This window comes from Odontomachus brunneus, unplaced genomic scaffold (genome assembly GCF_010583005.1).
Source record: "Odontomachus brunneus isolate Ranch 3 - 2012 unplaced genomic scaffold, Obru_v1 Obru_scaffold_040, whole genome shotgun sequence".
Classification (NCBI taxonomy): domain Eukaryota; kingdom Metazoa; phylum Arthropoda; class Insecta; order Hymenoptera; family Formicidae; genus Odontomachus; species Odontomachus brunneus.
Genome location: NW_022639490.1, coordinates 1,592,254 through 1,604,332, shown reverse-complemented (window position 1 = coordinate 1,604,332; position 12,079 = coordinate 1,592,254). Strand labels below are relative to the sequence as shown.

The window sequence follows — 12,079 nt, the reverse complement described above, 5'->3', positions numbered from 1 at the left end:
TCTGAAACCTTAATAACCAGAAGGATGTCAATAATTGGATGTTTTATATCCTATTAATAGATCAAAACGGAAAATAATATAACAAAGTATTTTATTCAGAACATACATATATCAGTTGAGTTGACATTTATTGACAGAGTACACTGAGAAAAAAATACTTAAAAATTTATTTGTAGAACAAAAATTTATTTCACAGAAACAAATTTTATTTCTCAGAAATATATTTTATATCACGGAAATAAATTTTGTATCATACAAATAAATTTCCAAGTGTCTTCCTCAGTGTATTACTTAGATACGGTGCAATTATTCTAACATTATAAACTGACTGTATATTTCTTTCCCTACAGCTAATATTATTTCAGAAGTCCGTGACACGACCTTTTCTTTCCCAATCGCCATAACGAGTCGGTTCTGGACCGCGTGGTCCTCCGATTTCGCCCGTTGCTGGATTTGTGTTGTCCGGGAATGGCTTTAAAGGCTCTTTCTCCTGATAAGGATGCTTGCCCTCTTCCAACTCCTCCAGTTTCTCTGTTACGTGTAAGATTCGCTTTGTGATTTTTCTGATTTTGTAAGACTCGCAAGTTTTACGGTATACCTATAGGAGCGCGTTCGCGCAATTTTTTCCGAAATTCACGCAATCTCGGACTCTCGTCGACTTTGTCCGTGTCTTTGGACGAAAACAAACGTGCGGGACCTTTCGAGAAAGAAACATTACCGAACATATACATGTTCTTCATTACATTAATACATATTGTTCATCCGTAATGTCATACCTTCCAAATATTTTCCAAACGTTAATTGACGCAAACTTCTCGAAATTAAAGCATTAGCTCCTGCCATTTTTCCAATCAAGCCGTCAAACTCTTTTCGAGGATGAGATCCAATCCGTTCACGTTATGTCTGCTTCCTTTCATAATAATGAGTCAAATAACTTTCCCAGTTACTAATTCCAAAGATACATATTGAAATTATAAAGTAAACATAAAGTCACGCGCACGCATTTCACAAGCTACATAAGGATTTCAAGACAGTGTTTGAAAAAAAAGATCTTTACTGGATTTTAAATAGTATCAAAGATCTCAAGATAGAACTATGTATATGTAAAGAGTTTTTTTTACCAAAAAATACTTTATACAAAAATTTAACATTTATCGCAATTAAAGTTTTATATGGTCTGTCTATACTATTATAAATGTTACATATCAGGAAACGCGACTTAGAAGAAAAAAGTATTCACTACACCGTTTTTGTGTAAGCGTAGTGTTTTGTGATCGATGTAGGTTAGAAAACTATTGTTTTATACTTTGAGTAGCTTTGAGATGCTTTGAGTTGTGTGTACTACATAAAACATGGTAAGATAATATGAAAGATAATAGTTTCAAATAATATAAATTTATCATCTAGATGATGAAATAAATATATAAAGATACGTAATTTTGTTCGATAAACACTGAATTTATGAGTAGCTTCCTTGATATACCACTGAAAATACGCCTCTTGGAATTCCGAAAGTACATACTCGGTGAACAAGCTCCTTAATTTAATTTTGCCGCGTCAAACACGATTACTCGCGCGTGTGCACATCTCGCGTGCTGCAACAACTGCTACGAAACTCGCTTGTTTCACCGCGAATCACTTTTTTTACCGCTACAGGGCGATTTATATTCGAGTACTCGGACGGCATACATATCAAGTTTGCAAATAAAGCGCAAGAAATAAAAGGGCACTGTAGAGAGAAAGGCACAAACCTGTGGAGCGGCTGCCGAACGCAGCGGCCGCCGAGTACAGAAAGTGCAAGAAAGCACAACTAACTTCACTCGAGACGTGGCGGCACTATGACGCACCGAGTGTACGATCGCGCTCCAAAAAGACGACGTCCCGTCGCGACGTCATTCCCCGGATCAGCTGTTTATCTCGGTCAATGTCTGCTCAGAGGATCACTCTGACACCACGCACGTCGTCTCCCATGGCTGGATGTGAGGCGCGAAAAGTAACGCAGAGTGCACTTGACGAATCAGAGTTCTTCGTTGTTCCTCGAGGTGCTTCAAGATTCTCCGGATGCTTCGCGCTCTTTTGTACGGAGAGCTTCTATGAGACTGGTGACCTGAAGAGGGGCTAAATACGAGGTCTCGGGATTGTAGACGGTAAGGCGAGAGAATACGCGAGTGAATTCGTCGAACCTCGCCGCACCCAAACGCGCGACGTAACAATGGCACAGATAATATCGTACCGCGATGACAAAATGATGTAATTAATACTGGTGAATGAAATTCCCTCTGCTGCATATAGACACACTTGTAGCGCGACAATGAAGTTTATGTAAATTGAGACTCAAATAACACCTTTGGCTCTTATTAAGTGGTATGTTGATAGGTTTGTTGTCAAAAGGTTTGTTACTTGTTAAGAAACGAAAATGGGCCAGACTCTGAGTCAGCCGATAACTACTAAGAAGTCAGCCTGTTGTTGGGACGCTAACTATCGAGTGGGCAGCTCTTGTATGCAAGGATGGCGTATCAAAATGGAAGATTCGCATGTGCATATACTCTCCTTGCCCAATGACCCAGATACTGCATTCTTTGCAGTTTACGATGGACATGGAGGCAAGTACTTACTATTAGAGAGTTACTTTAGAATTTTCATGAAGCATCTTTTATTGAAAAGATCTATGATAAAAGATAAGCTTCTGAGATATATAATTAATGTCTTTTCATGTGTTGGAATTTGTATCTGTAAAAATATTTGTAATTCTATACAACCAAATAGAAAAACAAACTACAAAACTGCATTACGTTGGTATCCAGCATCCCTTTGAAAGGAAAATAAGAAATCATGGTTAGAAACCTATTGATTCGAAGTTGTTCAATTTTATTCGCAAAAATAATTAATCCTTCAAAATTGACTAATTTCGCCTCGTATTTATTTATTTATTTAGACAATGTGTTTTTCGCATCAATCTGATAAGTTGAAGTTATTTATTTTATTCGTAAAAATGATTGGTCTTTCGAAATTGGGTAATTTTGTTCTGCATTTTATTTAACAAACACGACAGATCTGCAACTTAATTTAATATACTATATTATATTATAAATTATATAAATAATATAAATAAAAATTTGTATGCTCGTAGGTGCGTCTATGGCGCAGCACGCCGGGAAACATCTGCACAAATATATCACCAAGAGAAGTGAATATCAGTCAGGTGATATTGTGCAAGCTATACAGCAAGGCTTTCTGGAATTAGATAAAGCGATGCAGAACGATCTCGCGCTCAAGGACGAGCCAGCCGGGACTACCGTCATCGCTCTTCTCGTCAAAGATAACATTCTGTACAGCGTAAGTCTCTCGTTATTTCAACGACACACTTTTAATTCGAATCACTGACCAGTAAGAAGAGCTCTATAGGCTAATGCAGGTGACAGCAGAGCGGTGGCGAGCATCAATGGCAAAACGGTTCCTCTCAGTCGAGACCACAAGCCCACGCTAAAAGACGAGCGCGCGCGGATCGAAGCCGCGGGTGGTTTTGTCGAGTACAAGAGGGTGAACGGCAATCTAGCTCTGTCACGCGCACTTGGGGATTTCATGTTCAAGCGAAACGACCAGAAATCACCGCAAGAACAAATTGTCACCGGTAATAACAACGTAATTAGAATTAATTCTAATTCACTGCTCAAAGCAATTAAAGTATCGTTTTTTCGCGTTATCGTATTAGCTGATATCTGGGCTCATATTCTTGAAATTTTTGCGTATTATAATTTTCATTGCGCAGCTATTTTATGGTATGATTAAACCTGCGCAGTAAAACTTTCGTATACACAACTATTTCAAGAATAAGGGTCCTGGTTGATACATTTAGGCTTCTGGCTCCTCGCCACAGAATTCTTGATTAATAACGTTAGGAGTGAAAAAATGCGTGTCCACAAAATTCCTAGTACGTCGAAATAAAAAGATATATCCAAAAAATGACTCTTGCATAATCGATTAAACATGTAATTTGACGTCATTAATCAAGTTTTACTCGCGACAAATATCCAGAAGCATTAATCTACCTTATCTCATGATTTTATCACGTTAATTTTACGACTATTTATTGATTGTTAAAAGACAAGTGTTCGGACTATTTTGTGGGTCTGCTCAAACGATTGCAAGTATCATTTTATAAACATATCATTTTATTTAAATGTATATTGTAAGAATTTTTAATGTGTATTTCCTCATTCTTCGATGTTATAAATCAAAATGATCGCAGCGATGAATCAGAAGCCTTAAATACTTTTAATCACATGCAGTATGAAACACGATATTTTATTACTTTTTTTTTTATATGCAACTCAAGTTGTGGAAATATCATATTAACAACATCGACGAAAGTCTAATTATTTTAATCTAATTACTATAGTAATTATAGATTAAGCACAAAAGGTCTAAATAATCCTGAGAAATTAATTTTGCATTTACAATATGATGTTGTCCCGATTGCTTGAAGCAGTGTGTGACTTTTAGTTTTATGTATTTCATTAAAAATGATGAATCGTCGCAGCCTTCCCCGAAGTACAACAGTTTCCTATTACCGAAGATTGGGAATTCGTGATTCTGGCATGTGACGGTATTTGGGATGTGATGACCAGCGAAGAAGTGATTAACTTCGTGAGAACGCGTTTGGCCCACACGAAGCTGGGAGATTCGCAAACTACCAGAAACAACATATATCCTGAAGAGATTTGTGAGGAACTCTTAAATCACTGCCTGGCACCGGATGCTCTGATGGGCACCGGCTGTGATAACATGACAGTGATACTTGTGTGTTTTCTCCACGGTAAACCGTGTTCACAATTGGTCCTGCGTTGTCAAGAACCATCAAGTATAGATCCTTAACCTTTTTAGGTAGTGATGTTTTATTATTTTCTATCTAAATTATTCGTACCTTATTTTATTCCTGCGCGTCGGTGTAATCCGACTTTTGATATAGAGATATTTGTTATGCAATATATATATATATATATATATATATATAACGTAATATAAGAGAAAAGATCCATTCTTTTTCTCTCTTTACGTTGTAAAGTGATCAAACGTATTTGTAAAATACATTGTATTTATTCTCATTCCCATCACCGTGTGGTAAGTCTCGACGTTGCGTTAGTCTCGTTGCCGATTTAACTGCTTTTAAAAATACGTGTGTGTTTGTATGTATATGTACCTGAAAGTGAGTTACGCAGAAGCTCAATTGTGGGTAAGCTTTTATTTACAGTTTCAAACAATGGACAGGACCAGTCCGGATATAAGTGTCATAACAACCTTAATAAAATGCAATTAGATACCATTCAGAGCCCATAACGATCTTGTATAGAGGAAACCGCCGCATTCGCAAAAGAACTAAGTCTGCCTGCAACCTTGTTTACACCTTGGCGTACACTTTCTCGAACATCGTCCAGATCTACGACACCAGCTCGTCCCGCGCTGAGACGCATAGATAACGACGAAGACGAGGATGGTGTTGAGTTTTCGGTGCCAAAATAATCCGCTGATGAGATGCTAGATGAACCCTCGAAACGACGTAAATTACTCTTACGTTCCCACTGCAAATACAGAAATTTTTCGTTGAAGAATAATAAAAAATTATATTTCGTACATTGCAATACATATTGCTTCTCTAAATTATGATATTCTCACATTGTGATATCGCCAAATATAAAATTAAAATATCACAGATAATAAATTAATTCGTATAAAATATATATTAGTCATTTTTCTCGAATAAAGTCGTAGAATATGAAAATATAATTTTGAAATAATAACCATTGTTGCCTGTCTTAAAAAAATTGCATCACAATACTATAAACGTTGTCTTATATATATCAACTCAATACATTTTAAAATTTCATTAACTTTGAGATCTCGGTATTGCGTTAGAGCACCGATAGCGATAAAAAAAAACATTGATACGATGATAATAATAAGTTTTGACGTGATATTTATTGTAATTTTTGCTCACCGAGTCGTCGGAAGTACTGTCTTGAAAGTATTGCTCCGAGCTGATGGCTTTGGCGCTACCAAATTTCTTCTGAGCTTCTCCTTCGACGGTAGAGGAGGCTTTTGCGTCGTTCTTTACAGTTCGTGTCGAGGATAATAATCGTTTCGGCGGTTCCGGTTCTGCCACAACCACAATATCCTCGCCGCGCGAAGACTTGCTGGTGCTGTTAGCGTATACCGCGTAAAATTCATCTAAGCCCACAAAAAGATCGCGTTCGATGACATCTACGTCTCTTGATCTAGGTTCTACGGCTGTTATAATCTTCGACGATGTTTCTTGTGTTATTGTCTTCATGTCGCTAAGGGCAGAATGACTCGCGCCGCTAACGAAAAGTAAAAGAAACAGATACTAAGAAAAATAGCAAATATGTAGTTATGAATAATATCGGATGCAGGCATTTTAGATTGTTAAGACGAACTCTACGAACTTTTTTTTTCTTATTTGCAACGTGGGTTTTTGCACTCGAAACTTCCCGCGTGTAAGATTGTAAATTTTACAGAGAACGACGAATAGAGATTTATTACCTTCGTACATTAAATCCCATTCCAAGTCGTTCTGCTTGTCCGGCCTTCGATGGATCAAACTGCTTCGCCCTCTCCTCCACTTTCTTTGCTTGCTGACTCAAATTTTGCTCATACCGGTAAGCCAGACGTGTGGCCAGCTTCTCTTGTTCTTCTTTCGTTACCTCTTGATCCTTTTCTTGCATTTGTTTACCTATTTCCGTGATACTCTTCTCCAGTTCATCAAAATTGGTCTTAACTCTTTGGGCGCCTAAACTCCCGGCTTTTTTTCCCAACTATAATCAAGAAACAACGATAATTACGATATATGGCGTCACCATTCCACCGCAAATATGTGAACTTACACCGGTCTTTTTAGATTGCACTATTCTACGACCTATGGTAGGTTTCCTCTCAGATTGTGCGTTTGAGATAGGATCAGAAAGTTTCACAGAAGGTCCCAAACAATTGGAGGCAATTTCAGATGCGTCTTTCTCTAAATTATCATTGTTAGGTGTGAGAAATGCCTTCTCTTCTGTCGGAATTATCGTTTCAGTTTGATGTGAATTTAAATTTTCATGTTGCTTGAAAAAATCCAGCTCATTCGCTTCCTCCGATACTATTTCCGTGCCATCTTCCAGATGAAGCTGTAAAAATAACAATTAGATCGAGAAATCCGAATTATCATGAGCAACAGTTAAAATAAATACGTAAAGTTGCGCTTTTAAATTGTAATAACATGTATATGTATGCATATTAAATGAAGTCTTTATAATTTTGAAGTGAAGTCTGTTACGATCGCAATGTTACGATGAGCAACGAGTTCGTTTGTAAACAAACATAAGTAACATATATATCTGAATGATTGTAGATTATCACATACAGAACACTTAAAATGTGCATTGATATTAAATATAAGAAAAAGAAACTATATGTTTATGAGAAATGGAAGAAGCAATTTTTGACAGCATTATAAGCACACATTAGTAAACTTTCAAGCATTGCTTTTCTTTAAATATTTACTCGGCTCACCATTGTTTTACTTTTTGGCGAAGGGAGAGAAACCTATAATTACCATATTTATGATTACAGCAAATCTAACTAGTAATATCTATTACATGCTACAGATATTAATATATCCAGTAATTATACCTTCGTGCCATAACGATGCATTGCTTGAGCCGATGCTTGACCTAATTTTTCCCTGTATAGCATAGCTGCGCGTGAATTATACTTTTGCTGAGCATCATTTGAGGTACAATTGTGTTGCGCAAAGAATTTTCTCTAAAAACCATTAATAGGGCTGAGACTAGATGGAAAACTTATTGATTTTAATACTAATGTTATAGTAATAGTACTATTTTAATAGTAATGTTATTGGTGGTTAACAATAATAATATCAATAAAAAGTAATTGAGTAGTGATAAAATAATAATAATGATAGTTAATGTATGGAATTATATATTAAAATACCTATTAAACTTTAAGGATAATAATTAAATAATAAATAAGAACTTCAGGATAATAATAAAGTAATAAACTGATGTGTAACAATATGGTAGAAATATTAATATTATAAGTTTTAGAAACTAACAGCATTAGCATTACCACCCAGCTGCATATTCCTGAGCTGCAGCCATGTCCAATTTGTGTCAAGTTGGGTGGATCTGACAAAGGTCAAATGTACACCCAGACCACGATGCACCGCTGAACAATCGATACACAAAAAGACTCCATATGTTACACTGGACCATGCTGGATTTTTTGCATTACAATCAAAACATGTCTAAAAGAAGAAGTTGTTAATGAACACATTATTACTCTTTCTTCTCCTTTTATTTGGCTATCCTATATAAAGTATTCTAATACAAAAAAGATTTAGTATTGATTTTACAAAACGCGAAATATGCATTAATAAAAATATATTTTTTATGCATTTCAAGAGTATCTCCTAGAAACGCTTTGCAAACTATAACAACTGCTCTACACTCGACAATCCCCACTTTCGTGTACATTAGATGATTGGAAGAAAGATTCCTCGGAAATCTGCAGGTTGGAAGTGGCAGTATGACGTCGAAATTCTATCGACTCAAAGCACTAATTATCCTGTTATTTCTCTCGTATCTACTTTAACAATTAGATAATGATACCGTAATTTAACGAACCTTATTTGATGGAACAGCTCGCAGTCTTTTGAAAATTTCCTCGATATCCGCTTTGCTGGGTGAAGAATCTGCCATTTTTGACGTGTTGTCAATGTGCGTCACAGAGGATTCTGGGACGCGTGGCGAAAGCTAGTTGTTCGGCGCTGAAGTCTCTCAGTGATGATACAATTATTTATAGGTGGCAAGTGTATGACAAAAACTAAAGACTTCAAGCTATAGTGTGTCCCGAACCATTATTGTTATTTTTTAACGAAATTACAATTCGTCGAATTTTACATATTTTTCGTGATCGACAAAAAGTGATCTTTCAATTTTTGTGCAAGTGAATTTGCCATGTTGTGCGAAGGGTGAATCTCCCATTAGATCCGTTATTTTTATTAGTTCCAGGAGCCTCCATTATAAGTCGCCACCATCCTCTCAGTAAGATGCACAAAAGATTAAGGTCGTGGTAAAATACTCAAGAATTCCATATTTGATACTTGATGCTTGAATAATTAAGGAATCCAAGTTTACTTTGTTCTAATAAATCCTTTTTGCTTTTGTTTTTGTTATTCCATAAATAATCAAATTTAGATCTTAAGTTTATATATTGTATAACAGCAATAGATGTATAAAATTCTAGAGAAAACATGTTACTTTAGTATGTAATCTAGAGGTCGGATAGGCTAGTACCTAAACCTGTACACTTTTATTGTACACCCTTTATTTCAATAAAAAAAAAATAAGGTCGTGGTACGAATGATTACTTGGGCATATTTCATTAATTAAGTAGTACGAGTCAACAGCAAGCCAGACGGACGTTTATTTTTAAAAATACAAACAATAAAAATAAACTATTTTTGTCGGGTGGAATCTGAGACTACTCGGCTAGAAACCAAATGTCTCATCACCTTTGTCAAACAGTATTGTTAATAACAAATTCTTTCAAAATTCATATAAATTTATATAAAAGAAATTAAATGCTCCAATAACTGATGATTTTATTTTGTTTCATCTTCAAATTTTACGATGAAACAGTTTCAGGAGACTATTTTATTGTCAATTAGCATGAGCTAACTATGACGTCATGATGATTTTTATCATAACTATAAAGAATATTTAAAATTCTGTTTTTATTAAAACAATATAACGAGTACATAGACCGCGGCTATAAATATGTTCCATGTGATCCTATCCCGAGATCTCGTAAAAACGTTTATACATATCTCAATAACTTAACATCTTTTATCAGCAGACGCATCGGATCGTTGCCCTGTTGTATTCGGTGAATCGCTTACATTCACCTCCTCCTCCTCATCCACTTCCAGACTGTTTAATCTAGAAGCACTGAGATTATCATCTTGTCGCCCAACAATGTTCCATCCGTACGTAAAACCTACTCATCCTGCTCGAGACTGTAGAGCATCTGAAAGCCAGCGTCCAGGCTGGGTGGAAAACCCATATCTGGATCGAGCAACTGAAGTGTCGGCACTTCATGATACACATTGTTGTCTTCTTCGTATTGTGATTTGCTGGCGGCTTCATCTAATATTCTACAAAATTATGACACGCGTTATTGTGATGTAATGCAAACATTTATTCTAAAAGTAAATGTGTAAATGACTGACAGCTCGATTGTACAATTGAAAACTTAGTACTACAAGTATTAAGTTCAAGTTGCCTCTGTCTCTCCATCATCTCTTCGACCTTTCCTTTCATGTTCTCTTCAAACTTCAGAATGTACTCCTGATAATAGTCGTGCAGCGCAGTCACTCCTCCAACACTTGTCTCTACCAGCACTCTTTCCATAATGTCCTAAGAGATGTAAATTTGTTGTACAGGAAAAAAAGAGTTCAAGACTTATAGGCTGGGACTGTGCTCTGAAATTCACTGCCAGTACTGAAATTCTATAGTATACGTGACATGAAGTATAGATTTTTAGTACTTGCAGTGAATTTCAGAATACAGTCTAGATAGTACTAATTAAATTGATGTCTTGTGTAAACGTGCACACATATATACACATAATAAATAAAAGAATTCATACATATATCTCAATTGGAAACATATCGCAACAATATATATACTTTCTCTTTTCACAAAATTATCTCAGAGTATGGTACGTGCAAATATCTTATATATTTTATCTATATATTTTTAATTATATATTAATTATTGTGTATTTATTTGTTTCCTCTTACAGGAAATCCATGATTTTTTTGCTCAACTGCAACTTTTAACAACAGAGTCATCCTCCTCAGAAAATGATCTGCGACATCGGTGATTGTTTCTATAGCTATATCCGATGAATTTTCGAAACCAATATGGGCTAACAAAGTAATCACACTGTGCTTCAACAGGTTTCGCGCTGTTTGTGGTGTTAAGTGATGAATGGTAGAGCAGTCTTTAAATTTGTTTCTAAATCTACATAATTATATTAATTAATTATAATGTTATACAATGTGACAGTATAAGTTAAAACTACAACAGATACCTTTCTGTCTGGTGAGATGGAAAATGAAATAGATTCTTAGAATCTGTCAGATTTTGTGAATCCTTTGAATCTATTGTAGTCATATTTCCAAGCACAGTTCCTTCCTCCTGTGAAAGAGAAAGAAAAGAGGAGAAATACATCTATTATTTGTAAAGTATAAATCTATTTTTGTAAAAGACACATTTTCTACATATTTTCAGAGTTAAAAGATTCAATCAAGTGTTTTACCATCGTTCGTAGTTGTTGGTGAAGATTTATGGTGTTCAGTACATGAAGATTTCCCATTGGTAATCTGCAATAGAATTATATTATTAATATACTTTTACATGTTAATACAACTGTTATACACTTACTGCAAGTACTCGGTTTGCCTGTCATTGCGGTAGTCACAATCAGGATTGTTTGAGTCATCTATAACTTGTCGCCAAACATTTTCTATGATGTCCGGTGTTATCACTTCCTGCTTCAGCATCTCTCGCGCTGGTAGCTCTCCCCATAACGCACCGTGACTAAAATTTTTGCTAGACTTCATTGATACTTGAAAAATATGCACAAAACTCCATATAACTCATATTCATTTAAGAATACTGCATATCAGGGTTGTGCTATAAAGCTATTATTGAGATTACGTCTACACGATTATTTACGTGTGTTTATGTGATGTATACACGGTTAATTTTCATATAGGGCGCGTTCAGCGGAGAAACCACTCAGTGAGTAATCAGCGATTATCAGTTCTTAACAGCTGCATTCGGCAGACTCAACAGTTGCACAGTTGAGCAATTCCTCAATGGGCGCGTTCAGTGGAAAAAGCGCTTGCTCAGTGAGTAATCAGCGATTATTGGTTCTTACTATTAGATCCCTAAATCTAGACCAATTGCATTGACGTATTGCTCATCTGTGCGCA

The 12,079-nt window shown here is 35.8% G+C and overlaps 4 protein-coding genes across 10 annotated transcripts; 1 reads left to right on the top strand and 3 right to left on the bottom strand.

Annotated features, from left to right (window-relative positions):
• Nucleotides 1-74: 74 nt before the first annotated feature.
• Nucleotides 75-1,897, bottom strand: LOC116844306 (succinate dehydrogenase assembly factor 4, mitochondrial-like). The gene is made up of 4 exons (XM_032815694.1): nucleotides 1,752-1,897; nucleotides 777-910; nucleotides 599-697; nucleotides 75-531 (listed from the first exon to the last, which is right to left on the bottom strand). The coding sequence occupies exons 2-4, from the start codon at nucleotides 841-843 to the stop codon at nucleotides 362-364; spliced, it is 336 nt and encodes a 111-aa protein (XP_032671585.1). The 5' UTR covers nucleotides 844-910; nucleotides 1,752-1,897; the 3' UTR covers nucleotides 75-361.
• A 98-nt stretch (nucleotides 1,898-1,995) lies between these two features.
• On the top strand, nucleotides 1,996-5,736 carry LOC116844305 (probable protein phosphatase 2C T23F11.1). 3 transcript variants are annotated; one of them, XM_032815691.1, is made up of 5 exons: nucleotides 1,996-2,147; nucleotides 2,377-2,603; nucleotides 3,131-3,336; nucleotides 3,406-3,631; nucleotides 4,541-5,105. In XM_032815691.1, the coding sequence occupies exons 2-5, from the start codon at nucleotides 2,417-2,419 to the stop codon at nucleotides 4,873-4,875; spliced, it is 954 nt and encodes a 317-aa protein (XP_032671582.1). In that variant the 5' UTR covers nucleotides 1,996-2,147; nucleotides 2,377-2,416; the 3' UTR covers nucleotides 4,876-5,105. The 3 variants fall into 3 exon arrangements, with proteins under 3 accessions (XP_032671582.1, XP_032671583.1, XP_032671584.1); XM_032815692.1 differs by having other exon boundaries at nucleotides 1,999-2,147; nucleotides 2,409-2,603; nucleotides 4,541-5,323; XM_032815693.1 differs by having other exon boundaries at nucleotides 2,002-2,147; nucleotides 2,392-2,603; nucleotides 4,541-5,736.
• LOC116844301 (ADP-ribosylation factor GTPase-activating protein 3) lies at nucleotides 4,915-9,013 on the bottom strand. Of its 3 annotated transcripts, XM_032815683.1 has the most exons (9): nucleotides 8,700-9,012; nucleotides 8,129-8,320; nucleotides 7,687-7,818; nucleotides 7,567-7,599; nucleotides 6,900-7,181; nucleotides 6,559-6,830; nucleotides 5,996-6,356; nucleotides 5,322-5,579; nucleotides 4,915-5,200 (listed from the first exon to the last, which is right to left on the bottom strand). In XM_032815683.1, the coding sequence occupies exons 1-8, from the start codon at nucleotides 8,772-8,774 to the stop codon at nucleotides 5,325-5,327; spliced, it is 1,602 nt and encodes a 533-aa protein (XP_032671574.1). In that variant the 5' UTR covers nucleotides 8,775-9,012; the 3' UTR covers nucleotides 4,915-5,200; nucleotides 5,322-5,324. The 3 variants fall into 3 exon arrangements, with proteins under 3 accessions (XP_032671574.1, XP_032671573.1, XP_032671575.1); XM_032815682.1 differs by lacking the exon at nucleotides 4,915-5,200 and having other exon boundaries at nucleotides 5,223-5,579; nucleotides 8,700-9,013; XM_032815684.1 differs by lacking the exons at nucleotides 4,915-5,200; nucleotides 7,567-7,599 and having other exon boundaries at nucleotides 5,223-5,579; nucleotides 8,700-9,009.
• A 779-nt stretch (nucleotides 9,014-9,792) lies between these two features.
• On the bottom strand, nucleotides 9,793-11,984 carry LOC116844304 (STAGA complex 65 subunit gamma-like). Of its 3 annotated transcripts, XM_032815690.1 has the most exons (8): nucleotides 11,820-11,984; nucleotides 11,526-11,681; nucleotides 11,401-11,464; nucleotides 11,173-11,279; nucleotides 10,880-11,102; nucleotides 10,360-10,493; nucleotides 10,079-10,231; nucleotides 9,793-10,025 (listed from the first exon to the last, which is right to left on the bottom strand). In XM_032815690.1, the coding sequence occupies exons 2-8, from the start codon at nucleotides 11,642-11,644 to the stop codon at nucleotides 9,914-9,916; spliced, it is 912 nt and encodes a 303-aa protein (XP_032671581.1). In that variant the 5' UTR covers nucleotides 11,645-11,681; nucleotides 11,820-11,984; the 3' UTR covers nucleotides 9,793-9,913. The 3 variants fall into 3 exon arrangements, with proteins under 3 accessions (XP_032671581.1, XP_032671579.1, XP_032671580.1); XM_032815688.1 differs by having other exon boundaries at nucleotides 11,526-11,969; XM_032815689.1 differs by having other exon boundaries at nucleotides 9,793-10,016; nucleotides 11,526-11,968.
• Nucleotides 11,985-12,079: the final 95 nt, after the last annotated feature.

Excerpts from the sequence above, each read along its gene's own strand:
- LOC116844305 (XM_032815693.1), top strand. The coding sequence starts at position 2,417 with ATGGGCCAGACTCTGAGTCAGCCGATAACTACTAAGAAGTCAGCCTGT. Across the intron at positions 2,604-3,130 it reads AGTTTACGATGGACATGGAG|GTGCGTCTATGGCGCAGCAC; the intron begins GCAAGTACTTAC and ends GTATGCTCGTAG. Across the intron at positions 3,632-4,540 it reads GCAAGAACAAATTGTCACCG|CCTTCCCCGAAGTACAACAG; the intron begins GTAATAACAACG and ends GAATCGTCGCAG.
- LOC116844304 (XM_032815688.1), bottom strand. The coding sequence starts at position 11,704 with ATGAAGTCTAGCAAAAATTTTAGTCACGGTGCGTTATGGGGAGAGCTA. Across the intron at positions 11,465-11,525 it reads AGGCAAACCGAGTACTTGCA|ATTACCAATGGGAAATCTTC; the intron begins GTAAGTGTATAA and ends ATTCTATTGCAG. Across the intron at positions 10,232-10,359 it reads GAGATGATGGAGAGACAGAG|AATATTAGATGAAGCCGCCA; the intron begins GCAACTTGAACT and ends ATAATTTTGTAG.
- LOC116844306 (XM_032815694.1), bottom strand. The coding sequence starts at position 843 with ATGGCAGGAGCTAATGCTTTAATTTCGAGAAGTTTGCGTCAATTAACG. Across the intron at positions 698-776 it reads GTTTGGAAAATATTTGGAAG|GTCCCGCACGTTTGTTTTCG; the intron begins GTATGACATTAC and ends CTTTCTCGAAAG. Across the intron at positions 532-598 it reads GCGCGAACGCGCTCCTATAG|AGAAACTGGAGGAGTTGGAA; the intron begins GTATACCGTAAA and ends TACACGTAACAG.
- LOC116844301 (XM_032815682.1), bottom strand. The coding sequence starts at position 8,774 with ATGGCAGATTCTTCACCCAGCAAAGCGGATATCGAGGAAATTTTCAAA. Across the intron at positions 7,600-7,686 it reads TGCATCGTTATGGCACGAAG|GTTTCTCTCCCTTCGCCAAA; the intron begins GTATAATTACTG and ends TGGTAATTATAG. Across the intron at positions 5,580-5,995 it reads ACAGTACTTCCGACGACTCG|TGGGAACGTAAGAGTAATTT; the intron begins GTGAGCAAAAAT and ends CTGTATTTGCAG.